Source organism: Ctenopharyngodon idella, chromosome 11 (genome assembly GCF_019924925.1).
Source record: "Ctenopharyngodon idella isolate HZGC_01 chromosome 11, HZGC01, whole genome shotgun sequence".
NCBI classification, from domain to species: Eukaryota; Metazoa; Chordata; class Actinopteri; order Cypriniformes; family Xenocyprididae; genus Ctenopharyngodon; species Ctenopharyngodon idella.
The window spans coordinates 19,830,391-19,851,459 of record NC_067230.1 but is presented as its reverse complement, the minus strand read 5'-3'; the positions used below and the strand labels follow the sequence as shown (position 1 = coordinate 19,851,459).

The 21,069-nt window shown below is 37.6% G+C and overlaps 3 protein-coding genes across 5 annotated transcripts; 1 reads left to right on the top strand and 2 right to left on the bottom strand.

Moving 5' to 3' along the window:
* The first annotated feature begins 359 nt into the window (after positions 1–359).
* trib3 (tribbles pseudokinase 3) lies at positions 360–5,311 on the top strand. Its single transcript, XM_051912156.1, has 4 exons — positions 360–1,161; positions 2,013–2,300; positions 2,416–2,708; positions 3,837–5,311. Exons 2-4 carry the CDS (start codon positions 2,013–2,015, stop codon positions 4,297–4,299), a joined length of 1,044 nt encoding a protein of 347 aa, XP_051768116.1. The 5' UTR covers positions 360–1,161; the 3' UTR covers positions 4,300–5,311.
* A 173-nt stretch (positions 5,312–5,484) lies between these two features.
* maf1a (MAF1 homolog, negative regulator of RNA polymerase III a) lies at positions 5,485–10,982 on the bottom strand. Its single transcript, XM_051912157.1, has 7 exons — positions 10,260–10,982; positions 8,908–9,036; positions 8,619–8,781; positions 8,355–8,476; positions 8,126–8,245; positions 7,354–7,458; positions 5,485–7,083 (listed from the first exon to the last, which is right to left on the bottom strand). Exons 1-7 carry the CDS (start codon positions 10,340–10,342, stop codon positions 7,062–7,064), a joined length of 744 nt encoding a protein of 247 aa, XP_051768117.1. The 5' UTR covers positions 10,343–10,982; the 3' UTR covers positions 5,485–7,061.
* Positions 10,983–11,651: 669 nt separating this feature from the next.
* zc3h11a (zinc finger CCCH-type containing 11A) lies at positions 11,652–20,322 on the bottom strand. Of its 3 annotated transcripts, none has more exons than XM_051912322.1 (17): positions 20,209–20,322; positions 18,813–19,365; positions 18,525–18,672; positions 18,083–18,202; positions 17,861–17,984; positions 17,575–17,763; positions 17,023–17,088; positions 16,863–16,943; positions 16,667–16,768; positions 16,512–16,580; positions 16,309–16,404; positions 15,687–16,220; positions 15,471–15,538; positions 15,019–15,382; positions 13,219–13,382; positions 12,968–13,110; positions 11,652–12,847 (listed from the first exon to the last, which is right to left on the bottom strand). In XM_051912322.1, the coding sequence occupies exons 3-17, from the start codon at positions 18,576–18,578 to the stop codon at positions 12,637–12,639; spliced, it is 2,385 nt and encodes a 794-aa protein (XP_051768282.1). In that variant the 5' UTR covers positions 18,579–18,672; positions 18,813–19,365; positions 20,209–20,322; the 3' UTR covers positions 11,652–12,636. The 3 variants fall into 3 exon arrangements, with proteins under 3 accessions (XP_051768282.1, XP_051768281.1, XP_051768283.1); XM_051912321.1 differs by having other exon boundaries at positions 18,813–18,882; positions 20,209–20,317; XM_051912323.1 differs by having other exon boundaries at positions 15,471–15,535; positions 18,813–20,322.
* Between the last annotated feature and the right edge of the window lie 747 nt (positions 20,323–21,069).

The window sequence follows — 21,069 nt, the reverse complement described above, 5'->3', positions numbered from 1 at the left end:
CCTATATTTAGCACGATTTTCCCTTATATTTCCACGCTCTTTCGCATTACTTTGTTGATTTTGTTTTGTTTATTTTCCCTCGCAGCTGAATTTCAATAGGATACTGATAGCAGACTACAATGCGCACAAAAATATTCGCTGCTTTTAGACCCTCTCGAGACATTATGGTCAATTCATAGGTGTTTACAGTGTAAAACTGACTAAACATTTCCATGAAATGCAACGCTTTGTGTTTGCAATCCAGCCCTTGCAAACTTCAACAGTAGTGCCTACTATTGCGAAGCTCTGTACTAGATGTCGTCAGACCCGAGGGGCGGGGCCAATATGTCGCAATCTTACTAAGAACAGCATCATCGAGTCAGGCTGGTGTAACACACTGAGCATATTAGACGTGCCCAGCCAAATTGAGACTTTACAGTCGGACGGTCAGGCTGAGGGGCCACGTCTGATTTGTGATCTCATTACTAAAGGGACCTATATTGCGCGAGCAACAAAAGACCAACTAAAAGGACTACTGTTTCATTTCTACGCTGTCACCAATTCGGACGTGTTCAACTTTCTTCGGACAATTCCTTGTCTGTCGTCTAGCAAAACTTCCAGCTAAGTACGTTTAACAGCATCTTATCAAGTTTTATTTGTCCGATACTCACCGTGAATGATCTTAAACTTCATCCGACCAAAGGACGTTTTACCAACAGTGAAAACCTAGATCCAAGGAAATACTGTCCATTCAGGACGCGTTCATTCAGCGGGAATAAGGAACAAAGACATTCGTGCCAACAACTGAAGAGCTTTTGGTGTTGCCGCCAGACTCAAAAGTATCAATTTGCTCAACTTCCAGGGCAAAGAAGAAGACAGATCACGGATGAAAAGACGCTAAATGTGCATGAATATCCGGGGATTCTTTACAAATTACCTACTGTATAAGGCACGCGCGTCCTTTCAAAAAGACTCGTATTTATTCTGTATTCACTGGAGACAACATTATCTCTCTTATGCCGAGACTTAACTACAGTTGACAGTTTCCCAGTGTTGATTTCATAATATTTTATGTTTTTCCCGGCTGGAAATGTTCTCTGACAAGTAGACACAACTAAGTGCGCCTGTAGTTTTCATTGTTCTGTTTTGGAGAGGAGCGGGTCCTTTGTCTAAAGCAGCGAGGTAAGTCAGTCTTGTAAACCTTCAAATGTCACCTTAACTTCTAGAAATCACTACTTCGTACTTCCAACCAAGAGTCCTTACGATTAATGTCAATTATTGATCCACTTTCCCATTTAAACGATTATTTGGTGGTTAAACTTTACATAGCCTATCGTGTTGCAGCGCATATTGTTGTTGTTTGAACTTTACCAACTTGCACTATGCATTCTATTTACTAAGCATTTTTAGCATATTACTTTAGTAATATTTTATAGGCTACTTTATAACTTTTCTTGACTGCGAGCTGTGGCGCACTGGTTTACGCATATGCTCTGGGGATTTAGGTTCGAGTCCGACATGATCGGGCTCAAGTTCTGAAACCTCATACCCACACATGATTACTCAGTGTAGTCTTATAAATAATGACGCAAAAAATCTTCAAATATTTTAATAGAAAAGTTAGTTTAAAAATAGTGAAGTGGAAGAAACTGGGCTACGTCATTCTATGACGTACACTTGAATGTGTAATAACTTAAACACTGTAGCCTATGACTCACAGGCGCCAGCAGCATTTCGAAAGGAACTCCAGTCAGTATGATCACGCAGCACTGGTCATCACATAATCATTCAACAGTTTTAAATTACCTCCTTTCATTACACAACATTATCGAACCTACCATTCTTGTTTAGTTAGTATGAGTTATTATCCCACGGTTACTGAGTGTTCAAGTGTGGCGCAATAAACAAATGCACTCATTTTATCAATTTTTCATATCACCATTGTGACTCTGCATTCTTCATCCAATCAGCATTTATGATATGTTAAGTTATGCTGTCACAAGGTCATAAACTTACACTTTTTTTCGTCACAGATGAGTATGAACCTGTCAACTCCTACACCTCCACTGCGACTGAAGCGAGTAGACTTTGAGGACTCTCACAACACCGATACCTTCAAATGCAAGCGCCGCAGGCTCAGCCAGCCTCCTTCCCCGGGTCTCGCACCCTGTCTTCGCCCCCTCTCCCAGAGCCTTGAGCAGCCGGGGGCCGAGAAGCACCACGTCTCGCGCATCGGACCCTACATCCTGTTGGAGGCCACAGAAGGAGCTCAGACGTTTAGAGCTGCCCATCAGGTCACAGAACAGGAGTACACATGCAAAGTGAGCATGGATTCTTCATAATAGTGGATTTGAAGTACTTTCTATTAATATAACTTATAGAGCTTTTATATAATGAATGATCAATAATCATCTTGCTTTGGTTTGTTCCCACCAGGTGTTTTCCATAAAGAAGTATCACGAGTTTATTGCACCCTACACTCGTCTGCTTCCACACAGCAACATCTGCAAGATTTCAGAGGTGGTGCTCGGGGAGAACAACGTGTACATATTCTTCGAGCGTAACTATGGAGACATGCACTCGTACGTGCGCACCTGTAAGAGGCTGCAGGAGGATGAGGCGGTGCGCCTGTTCGGACAGATGGCAGCCGCGGTTGCGCACTGTCACGAGAATGGTGTCATTTTAAGAGACCTTAAACTGCGCAAGTTTGTGTTCACCGATCCACAGAGGTCAGTAACTTCATTTTTATTTTTTTTAATTGCTAGTTATTCAAGTCAAATCAGCTCTTGATAGTAGGGATGCATGATATTCGATGACTAATAGCAATTTTTTTTTATTTATTTTTTTATCAATATTCAATCTAAACTGGCCAGTATTTAATTGTGCATGCTCATTTTCCTTATTTTTTTTATTTTTTATTACCTTTGTTGCCAACTAAACAATTTTAAAGGTACTAATAATTGAATAACATTTTTTTAATGTAATCTTTAGCAAATCTCAAAATACCCATTTTTTTTATACATCATATTATGTAATGCCTAATTATTATTATTTTTTTTGTATTTCATTTAAAGTTTATTTAAACATTATAGACTTTTATATTGGTCATTTATTTATCAGTCATAGCATAAAATTGATCTGCTTGGTATCAGAAAAAAAAATAATATTGGCACATTGCTAGTTTTTATTGTCACTGAACACATGTAACAAGATTTTTCAGAAATAAACAGATGTTTATAGGTTTTTGTTTATTAAAATTACCTATTTTAAAAAGTATAGAATAAAGTAATTATAAATATTTATAAAATATATAACTTAATGCATAACAATGTTTTATATATATAATATATTATATATATATATATATATATATATATATATATATATATATATTACAGTCAAACCAAAATTTATTCAGACACCTTGAACATTTAATTCATTAATTCAGTTTATTCACTATAGTTAAAAAAAAAATGGTAATGAAATATGACAAGATCTCAGAGTTAAACTGTGTCAGAAAATCTTAATTATGTCAGATAACACTTAAGCAAAACATGGTCAGGTCAAAGTGTCTGAATAATTTTTGGTTCCAAATTTTTATCAATTTTACTGGTAGTCCACTTTATGAATAATTTTTGGGTATAATATGTCAGTTTACTTTATTTTGCTATCCTCACTTACATAAATGAACTATAGTGTCCTGCCCCCACTAGTAAAAATATATCAAAAATGTCTGAATAATTTTTGATATATATGTGTGTGTTTTACCTTATCTTGCTCATCTGTAAAATATTTTCTATTCATAAACGTAGGACGTAGTTATCAGGTGACTGATAGATGTTCTTTTGTTTTCTCAGAACAAAGCTTGTCTTGCAAAACCTGGAGGACTCCTGTCTTCTTAACGGGAATGATGATTCGCTGACGGACAAACATGGCTGCCCGGCCTACGTGGGCCCGGAGATCTTAAACTCACGGCACTCGTACTCAGGGAAGGCTGCCGACGTATGGAGCCTTGGCGTCGTTCTCTACACCATGCTAGTAGGACGTTACCCTTTTCAGGACGTGGAACCCACAGCACTGTTCAGCAAAATTCGCAGGGGTGCGTTCACCATCCCGGAGACTCTTTCACCCAGGGCTAAGTCACTGGTGTGCTGCATGCTGAGGAAATCTCCTTCTGAGAGGCTTGAGGCTGGAGATATACTTATCCACCCGTGGCTCCACTGTAACAACAACGTGTCCCTCAGCCAGCACTCCAGCACCAGACACTCGACAGATCAGGTGGTCCCCGATTTTGAACCTAATGAAACTGAAGAGCATTAATGAGCCTGTTTACCCACAATCAGGGGGAGTGGACTCTATGAAGAGAGAGCTATTACCTCAAAAGGTATGCAGAGTTCAAGGGCATCGAATGGAACATATTCCACAAACTGTGGTTAATAGCAGTGAGGAACTGCTGAGGTGGTCAGGACAGGCCAGAGACTGACCTTGTAGTTTTTTACAAACAGAAGTAACTGTTTCTTACCTCTGAAAATATCCATTTGTGGTGATCTCTTCAAGAAAACGACACCCGGAGTGCAAAGTGCTGCTGCTAAAAACTCTTTCCTAGCAGATGTTCGTTCACAGCACAGCTTCGGCTCTGAAAAATAATCATGTGGCTCGTGCACACAATTTTAACATCAGTATTGTCTAATCAGTGCATGGATTTCCCATAGTACACCCATGTTGTGTAAATTAAAGTACCTCTAACTTAATTCCTGGTATACTTGATGCACACTTTGTGCCTTTATGTACTGTTTACATATTTTTGCAGTGGAAAATACAGATTTGACTATTTAAAGTGCCTTTTTTCCAGTAAAACAGCTTATGTTGTTGGACTTGAAGTACCAAAGATTTGAGTTCCCTCTGAGCGCATGTATCTGCAACGGGTTAGCACAAGTGCTCATGTTTCCTTTTCATTTGAAGAATTCAAAAGGGTTCTGTGTTTTCTGCGATTCTCTTTTGTAAATGTCTTTCCATTTGTTAAACTATGTATTTGTGCTGTAGAGCAGGACCCTGAGGGGATGTGGAGCACATTATGCGCCACAGGAAACGTCCATATAATGGTTTAGAGGTGTGCCTGACGAGAGAAACAAAGGCTTTACATACGTTAGCGTTTGTGATGCCTGCATGCAATGCTTTGACACTTTTTTTCGTTAAAGTACTTGTCATTTTGTAGATATCTTTTTGTTACTAGTGAGAAGTGGACACTACATTTGTTGTTGTTTCAAGGGGTGACATACCTACAAACAAGTATTTTGTTGTTGCCAGTACAAATAAAATGAAAAAAAATCAAGACCGTATTAATGGTTCATTATTATTTAGATGTGGTCTGATTAATGATATTAAAATAATCATGTTGACAGACAGCCCAGAAATGTACAGCAGTACTTTTGGAGCCCAGCAAGGTTTTTTTTTTTTTTTTTTTTATAAATAAAAACTTAAAAATAAAATCGCAATCAGTGCACATTAAGTCAGTAGATATTTATTTGACACAGCATTTTGGAAATAACGCAAAGGCTCTTTAAAAGGAAATTTATAAAAATGTTTTAAGCTGCCAAGAAGGACATGTTAATGTATCAATGCATCCAGTTGGGCTCATCCTGGTATTTTTGTAGGACTATAATCCAAAAGCATTTGTAGAAATGTATGCAATTAACAACAAAAGAGAGCTTACATCTCTGTTTCCTGTTCTTATACTGGCTCAACTTTGTGGTACATCAAAGTGCTCGAAATTACAAACATAGATGGGTCACAGTCAAATATAAAACAGAAAAGGAATTCAAAAAGATTGCGACTTTACCACAAGGCCCTCCAACACATAACAGTGGACAATATGAAATACAGAGCTCATCATGAGGAAGTATTATTCAAGCCACAGAAGATGAATCTGATCAAACAAATTCTTTCAACATCAAGCTATACGATCTCAAACGGGATGTAATAAAGTTTAGTAACAGTCACCGACATGTACTCTTAGTTTATAGATCATAATATCTTTCCACAAAATTGTTAGATAAACACATCAAAGAATATGAAGAGAAATTTTGCTTTTATAGTCAAATGCGTTCTGTCAGACAACAGAAAAAAATAATTCACCACAAACAGGTCTTTACTTAAGCAAGTGGAACTGCAATATTTACTTCACATTATACACCTCACAAATGTTACAAAACCCAAATAAAAACCATTAACAGCTTAAAAAAAAGGCTTTATAAAAATAAAATTTTACAGACCCATCATGGTTTTTCTTTCACATATTTATTAGCTTTGGGGGTAAAACTAAAAAGGGAGGTTGATCCGTAGGTCAACGCATTAGTAAATCTACTGGGCAACGTTTACGCTGTTCTCTGTTTATATATTTTTCCTGAGGCAAGAAAGTTGCAGGAAAATGTATTAAGGCCTAAAAACAAACACTCATCTATGTAGTTCTATTATCATTAAAAGAAGGGGGGGGGAACAGGGAAAACTTCATATATATATATAAAGAAAAAAAAAAAAATGGTGTAGGCCTAACAAATATGGAAACTGGAATTAAACATTTAAATGTGAACTATGATGTACAATCTTCTCATTTCATTGCTCAAAATGCCAATGAAGTGCAGAGACAGGAGGCAAAGATGATGATATGTTGAAATATGCCACCTAGTGGAAATACTGTGACGTTTATGGAGACATAAAAACTAGTGGAAATAATGAACATGAATAAATAAATGAGGTTTGGGGGGACGAGAGGGAAAGTAAAACAACTGCATAATTCAACTTACTCTCAGAGACAAATAAAAAAGAAAAGACAGTAAAAACATGTCACGCTTGTTCCCTCCAAGGCCAGTGTCAGAGGTAAGTCTAGTGAATGCAATGCAAAGTAAATGTTAAAGTGCAATGAATAGCACTTGTAAATCTCTGGATTACAACATCTCTCCTTACAACATTCCTAACAATGACCGACAATATAAAATTGAACACATAAGAAACAGAAAAGATTAACAGGCATAAAAACTCAGGCAAGAGATTGCTGGCTTCAGAGGACAGGGACGAGGGCTTCATCAGGCACACAGTGCACCATACCTGTGGAAAGATCCATCAATCCATCACTGATTTCAATGAAACAAGCCGCTGCTTGTCGGGCTGGTAATATCAGAGTAGTATTGTCTGTAGTTAGATTGCAATGTTACTTCTGGCCCTTTGCTAGCAAATACACTAGAACCGCATGGTTTCTTTGCAGTCATTTGGCTGTCAAATTTTAATGATGATAAAGCAACAGTGTGGGTGCTTGTGATTCAGTACTTCCTGGAAAAGTGATAACAAAAAATAATGGTGCAGTTTGCAGTTCCTCACCTCTCTTCATCCATGTTCCCCTCTTCCTCTTCCTCATAGCTGCCCTCATCCAACTCCAGATCCAATTCTGTGCCGATGCCAGAGTCTCGTGGAGCCATGAAAAGACTAAAGGATATACAGAAGTCAAAGGTCATTGAAGTTTTTTTTAAATATTTTTTCCAGGTTGGACCTGCTTAGCTTTATAAGATTGTCATATAAGAATGTCTATCTATCTATCTACACACACACTACCATTCAAAAGGTCTGTAAGATGTTTTTGAAAGAAATCTCTTATCAAAAATACAGTAAAAGCAGTAATATTGTGAGAAATTATTACAATTTAAAATAACTGTTTTCATTTTTAATATATTTTAAAAAGTAATTTATTCCTGTGATGGACAAGCTTAATTACTCCAGTCTTCAGTGTCACATGATCCTTCAGAAATCATTCTAATATGCTGATTTGCTGCTCAAGAAATATTTCTTATTATCAGTTGAAAACAATTGTGCTGCTTAATATTTGTGTGGAAACCATGATATATTTTTTCCAGGATTCTTTGATAAATAGAGCTTAAAGTTTTTTCGAAATGGAATTTTTTTGTAACATTATAAAATGTCTTGATGTCACTTTTGATCAATTTAATGTGTCCTTGCTGAATAAAAGTATTAATTTCTTAATATATAAATAAAAAAAAATCTTACTGACCCCAAACATAATACACAATATATAATAAAGTAATTATTTTCATATGTTGATGCTGAATTGCTTTATCTCTGACATACAGATCCTCACCTGACAGAACGGCATGTGAAGAACACAATCCTCTTCAGTCTTTTGTTATAAAAGAAGTAGTTGAAGGACCACAGGTTGCCTTCTTCCCCATATGGGTCTGAATCCAGGTCAGGATTGTAACTGTCACAGAATCCAGTCAGAACATGCATCATAATTTAGTACTGTATTATTCAAAGAAACACTACTGAAATGTCAAAAGCATTCATCAAGTTGAACATGGGTTTTCTACCTGTATATGTCACATTCAGCGAGGCTGATCTCCTTGTCTAGGGCTTCCCATAACTGAGGCTGTAGGTGACTGTACGCCTCACCCGCAGCGGCAGACAAACTGCTGTTCACTGCATTAAACACCTGCGGAAAAATTAACCATTTAATGAACCTCGGTTTTTATAGTTTTAAAAATGTCCATCCACAAACAGGTGAACATGACCGATTTACATTACTGATATATATATATATATATATATATATAACCATTTTATGTCAAAATTACCCAATTAACACTGGGCTCCTTGCTGAAATCATGGCCTTTGGTGCGACTGAAGTCATAGTCTGGCCGGAAGGATTCATTGAGAGTGGCGATCAAATAAAAGAGAGTCTTTCTGCTGCACTTATCTGAGAGAGGACCCTCCCCATCATCCAAACTCTGACTCAGTCTGAAAGCACAACATATTTCAATCAGAACATCATGGCCTTCTGTAAGATATTTGTACATTGTGTAATTGAGTGGGTTGATGGCTGTGAAATGCTTATCAGTACCTCAGGAAAAGACTTGGACTTACTTGTTGGGGCTGATTCCAGAGCTCTGTGGAGGAGACAGAGCTTCCAGCACGTGCGGCTGCCCCTCCTGGCAAAACTGCTTAAACATCTGCTTGTCATCACCAGCCATCTTACAGGAGTAGCTCTCAATGCTAGAAACACAACAGTGACAGTGACTTGAGTTACACCCAAAAAAACCAACATAAAATACTGCAAATAACACTGTGACACCAGAACAGTGTGAATAACATGCTCTTTACTCAGTTCCTCTTCATGTGATCTGATAGTGTTCAGATACGCACGTTTTTTCAAAAGCATGTTGTCACTTAAAGGTGCAATATGTAAAAATTTTGTCCGCTAGAGGCCCATTCAAAACAAAGCTTGATGACGGCAAGTTTGAGCGCGGAATCTTGGGACATGTGGTCTTCACCTCAACGGATGGTGCAAAAGAATAGGGATAGGACTCGGGAAGAAATCATGTTCATGGACGCGATTATTAACGTTACTGTAGTATGAAGCAGAGCAGGACCGAGTGTTGTGGGAGCTGAACGAGTCCGCTGGAGCGATTGCGCAACACACGCCTCACGAGCAGCAGAACTTTTATTATGCCACAGTCGCCGGCGCTGCTTCCGCTTTTCCGGTCATGAGTATGAGGTAACGCAGCTCTGTTTATCATATTAGATACATTTGAGTGTGTTGAAAATGATGTTATAACGTTACTCTGTGCGTTCGCTCGGCGGCTGCTGTGAGACACTGTTACACACTGCAGTGAGATAGATCGATTTTAGAATATCATATTAAATGCTGGATGGCTTGTGTTGATAAATGGCATGCAATTCATTTTAAAACATACTGTATGATGGAGAAAATTCTATATTACTGTTACTAAAAATAAAGCTTCATCTGATTATGCTATGTTAGCTACTTCACAAAATAGTGTTTTTCTCTGAGGCATGGTAAAGCATGGTACTCGCAAAAAATCAAGAAAATTAGATTTAAACAATAAACGTGTTGAGGTGTATAACAACAATTAGTTTTCTGTCTATAAATATATCAAAACAGTTGTTGCCTTGTCTATTAAAAAGTGTAATATATTAAAGCGTCTTTGGTGTTTCCATGGTTTCTACAAAATAAAACCGGAAACCGAGAGTATCGCGGGTATGACGCAATTGACAGGCGACTCCTCACACGTCCCGGAGCCTTGGTTAAAATTGCAATTTTCTCACGATTTACAAATAGTTGGAAACATTTGGGATATTGTAAGTACTCAAGTGAACAAAATATATAACACTGGCCTAGTGGTTTTTGGATATTTTACTGCTAAAATATTACATATTGCACCTTTAACTTTAAAAAGCGAGGATTCAGCACTTACCGTCCAATTATCTTGCAGTCTCCCGTTTCAATAGTGAGCAGACTGTTTATGGCCTCAAAACTTGAGTTTTCCAGGAGCTTCATGGTTTATTCAACTATATACTGACAGAACTGCAACAACTCTTTACTACCACTAGATGTCAGTCTTTTTGATAAACAACCATAGGCCAGTTATTCTGCCGTTACACCAAACCTAAACAATGTTTAGCACGTTAGTTTGGAGAATATACGACACAAACTGAAGATTATCAATAAGAAATAACTAACCAATACTGGGTTAAAATAGAATAACCTCTAACTTCGATGTATCCTAAAGAAGCCCCTTTAAAAACCTCTCAAATTCGAGAAAAAACAGCTCTCTTTTACATTCAAATGTTAAAATAAAAAAAAAGACCCCCTTAAAGATTCTTACGACCGCGTAAATAATCTTCGCCGGTTGCTTAATTCACTTCTATGTCTAATAAATATATCTTCCTTTTTACTGTGAAATTTCCAATACCTGCCATTAAACAAGCTAAAATTTAGAGGGAAATTATGCATCCCAGCTACTGAATCAGAACTTAAGGAGAATTCCAAGGCTTATAAAAGCCTTAATCCTCGGGTTATATTTGTCTATTTGTGTGGAAGAATGACAACAGCAGAGAACGAGCGTTTTGTTTTGCAGTTTTCGGTCGCAGTAATACGCAGTTGTCTCTTTCCTGTTTTTTTTTTTCTCGTCAGGATGTCATAGTGATACAAGTGCAACATATTTACCGCCACCTACTGGCCTGGGGTTTAATAACGTTTCCCTTTTTCTCAGAATCATAACGAGGAAATACATACAATGGGCTCCACAAATATTGGCACCCTTGGTAAATATGAGCAAAACTGACTGTGAAAATGTGTTTTGTCCATTTCTCCTATTAGTCTTTCATTCAAAATACTCACAAAAAACCTTTTAATTGAAGTTAAATGTGGAATAAATAAATATGGTTTTCTTCATATATGTGTGCCAAAATTGTCGGCACCCCTACAAATTCTATTGAGTAAAAAGCTAACTGAACTATATATCCATTCATATGGTATGTTTTTAAGTTCATCTTAGTGATCAGGAACACTTAAGTGATAAGTCATGACTTCCTGTTTCACTGGGCTCTAAATATGGAGTGACACACAAGCCAAATTCCTATAGTCATCCATCACTATGGGAAAGAACCAAGAATACAGTAATGATATGTGATAAAAAGTTATTGAGCTGCACAAATCATGAAATGGCTATAAGTTTAATTGTTGTAATATTCATTTCCACTATCTGGGAAATGATTAAGAAGTTAATTTTCTGATATGTACAGATAAAATTATTACCATATTTTAGAATTAATTGATTTAAAAACTTTCAAAACTGAAACACTAATAAATCTTTCATAAAGACATTTTATTTACAAAGACATTTTTGAAGAGGTGCAGCTCAGGTGAAGGACAGACACAACAGATTACATTATTTTTACATCCCAGTCCCTTAATGCATGATGTTAGTAAACTAAGGTGAATAAAACCAAAGAGAGAGGACATAGCCAAGACATTTACAAAGAAAAAAATCTACAAGCAAGCAAAGATTAGCAAAGCTTAAGGATTTTCCCTGAGAACACAGCTTTGTCATGTTTACGTGTTGCATTCATAAGTCTGAGATTGAACTTAACTGCTAAAATAATTTGATATTCATTTCACAAAATGAAACGTAGATGGTCCACAAGGAAATTTCATGTAGCATACCATTTATAATACAATTGCTTTCGCACAAATGAAAGAGGGGGGAAAATATCCATGACCTCAGCTCTCTGTCAGATCATTAAACAATAGGATCATAAAATGTTTTTTCAATATCAAATTAAAGGTGAGGGAGAGCACCTGTTAAAATAATGTTGATAATGACAGCCAAAGAACATTTAATAACTAATACATGACTCGTAATGAACACTAAGAAAGGTGTGGCCTTGCTGTGCCTCTCAAATAAAAAATTTTTCAGCATACACAGTACACAACTGAAAACTTCCTGTCTCTGTAACTCATGATGACTGAGTGCTATAACAATGACTTCCAACACAATCATAATACCTGAGGCTCATGATGGCTTGTTCATACCTGCAACAACTAAGTTTTTTTTTCCTTTTGACAGCTTTAAGAAGTCAACTTAAGAAAACAATGAGACTAAAGCACTATTTGATGATGAAGAAATATTTACATTGACAAGAAAAATCTAAAAGGAACAATAAAACAGATCTTAGAGTTTGAAAATAAAAGTAATCTTAATTTAAAATGCTGTGGGTTGAATTATGTCACAGTCTTTTTAAATTCATAGTGGCAGTGGTTAGTAAGTAAAGGGGTGACGTCGCTCATTTTTAACTGTCAATCATCTCTGAGAGTTCTAAAAGAAGGTCGTCTTCTCCCTTGCCCGAATCCAATTCCAAGTCATCCTCAAGCCGATCATCAGTAAATTCATCTAACAGGTCTTCAAAGTCATCCATCGATGAACTGGTAACAGCAGGAGCACGACCAGAAGTGGTGCTGGACCGGCGAGAGCGCTGCACACTGGGTGTTCTGATCACAGGGCTACAGAGGAAGGGAAAAAAATATTTTTTTATTGGTTCTGCGTGACAATTTATTTTAGTTTAAATCAATTAAAAAAAAAATTGTCTTCCATCAGTTGAAAAATAAGAACATATCCCATACCTTTGGGGGACTGCAACAGTCTCAGCTGATGTAGTGCTGGCAGGCTCAAGGCAGCTCGTAGGCACCATTTGAATGTCCTCGGTGTTGGAGGGCACCTGCTGAGTGTCGGACTGAACATCTGTCAGAGAGGTTGGTGACGCCACCTGAAAGAGTACACACACACAAAAAAGTTTAAACCATTCTATTTTTTTATTTTTTATTTATTAAATCACCAGCAACACAAGTTGCTTAAGAAAACAAATAAATCTCACCTTAAGGCGCTTGTTAGGAATAACCAGCGAGGAAGGTGTGTGACAGGCAGCATTAAGAGGTTTCACTTCAGCAACAGCAGAGTGAACTTTTGCAGCTCTCCTCTTTTGGGTGGACTGGGCGGCCGGCTTCATTACTGATGGCTTTACATTCACCTTGGGCTTCACTGAAATGCAGACAAATGCAGCAAAGTGAGTAGGCCTGTTTAGAAAAGAAAGTTACAATTCACACACACTTATTTAGTTTATATTAATACTGTTTTAAACATTATTGGCTCCTCATATTTAAGATGTTATCTTTATTATTTATTCTGTTTTTGTATGAGTAACACTGTACATAAAAACAATCAGCCAGTAAAGTGCCTTAAAAACGGAAATTGATTTTAGTGATGTTACGTTCGTGAACGAATCGTTCTTTTTGAACGAATCTTTTTGGTGAACGAATCGTTCTCGTTCACGTAGTCCACTGACTCATTTCTCGTTCACTGAAATTCCTCCCTCCACAGCAGCACAGGCGCTATTAGCAGCGAGCGCATGTGCAGCTCTGTGGACTGTTTCATCCTGTCAAACAATGACTAAACCTAGAGCCAATAGCCTTCGAGTATGAGATGTGACGGAGCATGTGATTTGTTGAATTCAGTGAACAAATACGCCCTTCACTGACCGAGATGCTTTTGAGTCTGAACGAGAGAGAGATCTCATTCCTGAACTGGTACGTGAACGAGTTGAATGAACTGGTACATGTCGTTCATGAATTAAATGAACCAGTTGTTGAACGATACTGACGGCGAACAGGTAGAGCTCGGCTCGTGTAGTTTGGCATATCTACTGCAAAGAAAGACATTTACACTTTACCGTTGTAATGAAAACGGTGTAATAACGCAAGCTGATGGTTAAATGACTACTGTACAGAGTAGTGTAAGCACTGGTTTTGTGTGCATTTTGTATTTATTTTTTATTGTTATAGTTGTTTTATGTTTAACAGTTTTCCTCTTTTAAATAAAATGACTTCATTACATTTGAGTCATGTCATGCACTTCTCTAAAAACTGTAAAACAAATAAAAAACTGTGACAGTATTGGTAAGATCTAATTTGCGTCACGACAGCAAATATCATTCCAGTTCGGGCTGTGAAGGGGCACGCAATTGGTGTGATTTACTGAACGAATACGCCCGTCACTGACCCAGTCGTTGTTTTGAGTCTGAACGAGAGAAAGATCTCGTTCCTGAACGAATTGGAACATCTCGTTAGTGAACGAAATGACCGAACTGGTCCATCTCGTTCGTGAATGAAATGAATGTGTACCGGGTAGGTTGGTCATGTAGCATGTGAGTCAGTCTCGTTCAGCAATCAGCAGAAAGCGAATGCAGTTATAGGTAGGCTACTGAGCACATACTCTTCTTAATATATTCATATTTAACATACAGAACTCCACATTTAACATAATCCCAGATTTATGAATGTGTAAATGTCTGACCAAACAATTAAAATGTTAATTATGCAAGAAAACCTTGTGCTTTGGTCATCTAAACCACTCATTTAAACTTATTTAATGAGTTGGGTCTAGATTAGGCACACATTTTAATAAAGGGTTTTTTTTTTTTTTGTAAATACTTTCGGACATAACACATAAGACACTTTTTCGCCACCTGCTGGCGTATTTATGTAATATGAAGAAATGGTCACTGAACGAATCAGTGAACAAATCATTTTGGTGAACGAACTAAAAATGAACGAATCTCTTGAAAGAATCAAAATTGATTTACACATTCAAATGAAGAGACATTGAATTTAACTCCTACCCTTGGTCTCCACCGTTTGAATGGTTCCTTCGGCTAGCTGAACAGGAATCACGGGAGAGGTCGAGGGCTTTGGTGTGTTCGACGATGGAGTACTTTCTCTGGACGGCTCGGGGGAGCTTTTCTGGGGCACTACAGCAGCAGGGAGCGGAGAGGTCTTGGGTTTGAGGGCGATCCTCTGTCTCACTGTGGTCTGAGGCTGGGCAGAGGATTCAGATGCTGGCGGTGAGGCAGCAGGTGCTGCGTCTTTCTGGTTGGTGGAGGTGACTTGCTCCTCCTGCAGCTTGCGGAGTCTCTTTTCTCGCATGATCTCCTCAAACGTCTTCACTTTAACAGTCTCACCGGAAGGTTCACCTTTTCCATTTGTCTGCGAGTTAAACAGAGGAAATGATATATAATCAGGAAACAATAATATCCTCTTGGGCTTGTTGTCTTGGGTCTGAATTGTGTCTTACCTCTGTAGCAGGTTCCAGTTTCTTTTCAGACGTGTCTGGTTTTGCCTGATCTACAATGTTTGCTGCTGCTAAAAAAAAAAAAAAAAAAAAAAAAAAAAACGACAGTTGAAAAAAAAAAAAAAAATGTGAACACTTCCTTGGCTGTTTGCCACATTTTTTAAATTATTTCCTTGAAACAAACACCATTTCATAAAAATATAGGAGTGTCTGACTTACGTGAGCTTTTATTAATACGCAGAATGCGCCTCTTTGGAGGTCCACTTGACTCTGCTTCACTAGAGGTTGGGGTCTTGTCATCTGCACTCTCTTGAAGTTGTGCTTGCATCCTTGCTGCCTTCTCTCTGCGTATTTCCTCCAGGGTTTTAACACGTACCTCCCCAGCTTCCACAGGGGCCTTGACTGCAGCTCCTGCAGAGGAAGGTCCTTCACTCCCCTCTGGACTTTTGACAGTTGTGTTCACTTCCTGGACTTTTTTCTCCTGCATTTTTTTCTTTTCGTGAAGGATTTCAGAAAAAGTCTTAACTGGTGGTCCGCCAGCATGTTTGACACTTTTCTTAGGAGGGCTCGGCTCCTTCTTCGATGCTTCTTTCACAACACACACAACTTTACTTGCATTGAGGTTTCTGGCTGCCTTCTCTTGCCGAATCTCCTCAAGGGTTTTTATACGTATGTCTCTGGATGATTTTGGCTCACTGTTGGTGCTAGGCATGTCGGCGCTCAATCCAAGTCTTTCTCGCACTGGTTTCTGAGCTGAAAAGAGTTCATAACATAAATAAAGTGTGAAAAAGATATAAAATGTCTCTACAGCCACAGCTGGCACAATAAACAAGTCTCGTACCTTTCTGTGGTAGCACGTCTGTGGAGGATTCAACAGTTGCACCAAGACGTTCAGCAAGGCTTCGCTTCAAAGGTAACTCTTCTTCCACAGGACCATCTTAAATCAAATGACAACATCTGTCAGTTTTTGGCATAAGTACGTAAAAAAGGGACCACAGATACATAAATGGATTACAATATCAAGCAAACAGTTGTCAAACATACCTCTTTTCAAAATTCTTTTCCCAAGTCTGTCTGTAATTTTTCTTTTTCCAATTTCATTACTAGACAAATCTGCAACACAGATTTTAAACAGGTTTTAATATGAACAAATGGTTTGATACTATGAAAACTAAAGTTCAAACACTTGAAGTGCTTACCGTTCCTGGCATTATTAACTTCCAGATGGGAGAGAGACTGGATGTTTTCCTTTTCAATAGCAGTTGCATTATTTTGGTCAGAGCTCTGCATGGTGGACTGCCCTGCAAACAAACAAAACAAACAAAAAGTGAAAATTAAGATCAGATGTCTGAACAACAGATTACTGGAAAACAATAGATTTGAGAATTTATTTACCAGATCTCTTTAGATTGGCCATAAGTGCTTTCCTCAATCTGATCTCCTCCAGTGTCTGGATACCAAAGTTCATCGGATCATCTGCATGACAGACCAATGATTAAATAAAGCTCTCAATACGTAATAGAAAATATCTAGAAAACATGGAAACAGTCTTTACTTTTACTTGTGATCAGTTTCCGGGGTGAGCCTCCAAGAGATTCATCTCCTTCCTCTGAGAACTGATCTGCAAATAATGAGAAAAAGAAAAAATAAATAAACAGTAAGTATATCTAGACCAGAGATGACAAACTCTATTCTTAAAGGGCCACCTGTAGACCATAGCCCGACCCTAATTAAACACACCTGAACCAGCTAATCAAAGATTAATTAAGGGTTGGAACTAATGTGCCCTTCAAGTGAAGTCTGAAATATGAGTTGTGAACAGAGCATAGTCATATTTACGAGTGGGGAAACCAGAAATTCTACATGACACATGAGTTGTGATGTTGGAAGGGTGTACTGATTTTGAAACCCTGACCTATTCTATAATATAGATATCATATAATATAGGCCTTTCTGCAATCTATATAGAGACGGGTAAAGCCAATCTGGGGTAAATGAAAAAGATTTTTCATGTTTTTACTTTTACATGTTTTATTTCAATTATATTCATCATTTTGAATTCAGATGTACTTCTTTAAAACGACACGTCACAGGAACGTGGGCTTACCATCCTCATCATCATCATCCACAGGGTTGATGACCACTGGTGGATGGGTAGGGCTGGGGACATTCTCCTGGGTCTCAGTTCTAATGACCCCTCTAAGCTGTGGATTAGTGGGGTTTGCAGTGGGCGCAGGGATTTGGTTGACTTGGTCCTCATGTGGGATCTCTTCTTTCTCCTTTCGCACTGCTTGCCCTGTAAAAATGATAAAAAGGACAATTTATTTATTTGAACTGTTTAGATTGTCTATGAATATATTATTTAAAAAAAAACTGTAAAGACAACCAAATACCTTTGTCTGGGGCAAAATAATTTCCATCAATAATACGTGGCTTCTCATGATGAAAAGCACAGTGAGGTTTCTGGCAACCAGCTGGCTGGTTCTCCCAATAGCATGCAATTTCTTTGCGGTTTTTCTATAAAGGTAGTAACAGGATGGATCATTTTTGAGGTCCCATTTAAGAAACAATGAAAGGATCTTTACATAAAAGGGGGTTTGGAAATGGTCACAAACCTTTATTTCCATATGGCGAAACTTGCAGATGTTACGGAAGCACCTCTGCTCCTGCCACAGGTTGCACACCGTCTCGCTACCCATGGCAGCTTCGCAGTGTCGAAAAGGACAGTTGTCACCCTAAAAAGGCAAATCGCAGGACAAAACATTTTTAAAAATATATATATTTTAAATAAAAGTTACAATAACTTATTTATATTATATTACAATTCATTTTTATAATATATATGCACATTTCTTTGATGGGTTTATGTGAAGAAACTTAATCAACTTTAAACAGGAAAATTTCTGAGCAGTTGTGACAGTTTTTCGACAAAGGGTAAGTTTAGATGACAACTAAAAAAGGTAAAGGTTTCCTTTGTTTGTTTGTTTGTTTTTTGTGTTTTTAATTGAAAATGGTGGTGTAAACGGCCTGTAATAGTCTCTCTACACTTAATTTTACCTTAGTACAGGTGGAATAGTAGAAGAAGTAGCAGTCATCTCCTTGCATGGTCATTCTGGCACAAGTTTGTACTCTTCCAGGTCAGGAGCTCTTCAGTGATGCTGGGATCTCGTTCCGGATGCCTGCGACAGGGTCCACGGGAATCTCCCTATTTAGAGTGTTACAAGCCTATTCATGCTCCTGTTGATCCTTTCACATTTTCACTTTCACATTCTGTCCTGAATGACGCAAAATGATGGCCGATATTTAAATAGTGATGAGAGAAAGCGTTGCAAGAACTTCGTTCACCTGCAGTGGCTGAGACCTTCCCTGGTGATCTCAAGCGCTTCTTGAAGGGTCGCTCCGCACTGTGTGGATCCTGAAGGAATACTTGACTGATGAGTAAAGACTGAACAGGGGGAGAGGGGGCAACTTTTGCCTCTCTTAGAGACCTGTTCCCATCAGACTGCTGTGTTAAAATTGGCAGATGGTGGAAAACGTCCGTTTTTTTTTTTTTTTTCTCCTCCAATATTGTTGATAATTGAGTGGCGAGGGGGTTTGGGGGAGTTTAAAAAAATCCTCAAGCTAGATGTTGTCAAAAAGAAAAGCCAAGGGCAAAGATGGGACTGGATATCTTGGAGATGTTGAAAAAAAAAAAAAAAAGGAGGGATATCTTCTACGTCTCCTGAAGCCGGATGGAAAATTTAAAAGGGGGGGGTAGACTGGAACTTTTTTTTAAAAATGCCCAATAGGGGAAAAACAAAAACCTATGGTGAGATAAAAAAGCAGCAATCTTCAGGGAAGCCAATTCATTATCCAAATCCAGTTATCCTCTGGAATGAAGGACAAGATCTTGCATAACCTACATTTAAAAAAAAAGAAGACAAAAACACTCCCCATGTGCTGAATAAATTGTTATTTGAATAAGGACAGGGACACAATATATATTACATGGAAAATATTCTCATGGGAGACATGTTTTTGGATTCATAGAACATGTAATTGAACACAATAATAGGTGATAATGCATACAAACAACTTTAAATACGAAATTGTCTTGACAATCTTAACACATTTTGGCTCTTGGTGTTGTTTTTCGAGCACGTTAAACCACATTTATCATGTTTTAAAATTGGTATTATCCGAATTAATATTTCGCCGATTTTGTGTGTGCACCTGTAAATTTAGGGTGCATCTAACAAAATCAGCGTTTGTGAATCTTAAATATTCAAGACACATTTTTACAGATAAATAAATAAATTAAATCATAAATAAATAAAACGAAAGAACAGCTAAAACTGTTTTGATTCTAATTACAGAAAATTCGCGTTCGTTTCCATGAACAGTTTTTCAATCGTTCGATTACAATGTGGTAAATTCTGATTTAAATCCACTGTTAAAAAATAGTTTTATCATTCGTCGTGTTAGGCCTTGGTGTCCTGTGTTTGGCCTGACTCCTTTTACTAGGCTGTCAGATGAGAAACACTAAGACAACCAACGTGTAAAGTACAAGTATTTTGTATATCTTACGTCTAAGAGCTGTGTACGTGAAAATAACACAGTATTCTATGGCTTTCGAATAGCATGTTGCTAACTTCAGGTAGCACGTTGTTAACTTTAGAACGACTGCTTCACTTAACTAATAAAGTAAGTAAATTAATCAATAAATAAAATGTTTAGTCACAAATAAAGCGTTCACAATTACCAGTTTATACCGACTGGAATAAAGTTTGATCGGTTTGGTGCATGTAGAGTGGTCGACGCTCCTGGACTGGACTTAATCCTTTTACGGTTTCTCAAGCGAATAAAATGGCGGCAGTCTGTAGAGTCAGGAAAGTGCTTGCGTCAGTGTGACGGACAGACTCCTTAAAGGAATAGTTCACCCAAAAAGGAAAACGCACTGGTCATGTTGTTCTAAACCCCAACGACTCTTTTTTGGCGGAACACAAAGGTGAATTGAAAATGAATGCTGTCCGTTAAGATAAAAATAATCATAGTATCATAAAAGCGGTAAAAAAAAAACATTTCTTTTTGTCTTTCAGATGCCAAGCAAGGACTCCCAAACATGGTCATTCTCATGTGAGAAACCCCCCATCCTAAAATTTAAAAGGTTTCTTGTATAAAGACCCAATTCAAGAACACTTTGGAATATAGACATAAGGCTGGTCTTGTTTTAAAGATGAAATTTGGCAGATTATTGTAGAAGTGAAATTACTTATGTAAGTGAAACAGAAAAAAAGTTATAGAAGTTCAAGTTTATGAAAATGTAAAATGTAAAAATATAATATTTTATATTTTATATAAAATATATATTTTACAAAACAAGTTTTACTCTAAAACTGCAAGGAAATCAAAGCCAAAAATCTGAACAAGTTGTGTTCCAAATTTCAGGTTGATATCTCAAAAAATGTGCTTTCAGTAAGATTTTGTTTGGGCGCAGTACCACACTTTTTCACTAGATGACAACCAAGCTCCATTACTGACCATATAAGGGCGCCTCCATTTCCATATATGGTTTGAGTGATCTGAACCATATATTTCCATTATTTTCATACAATTTATGAAG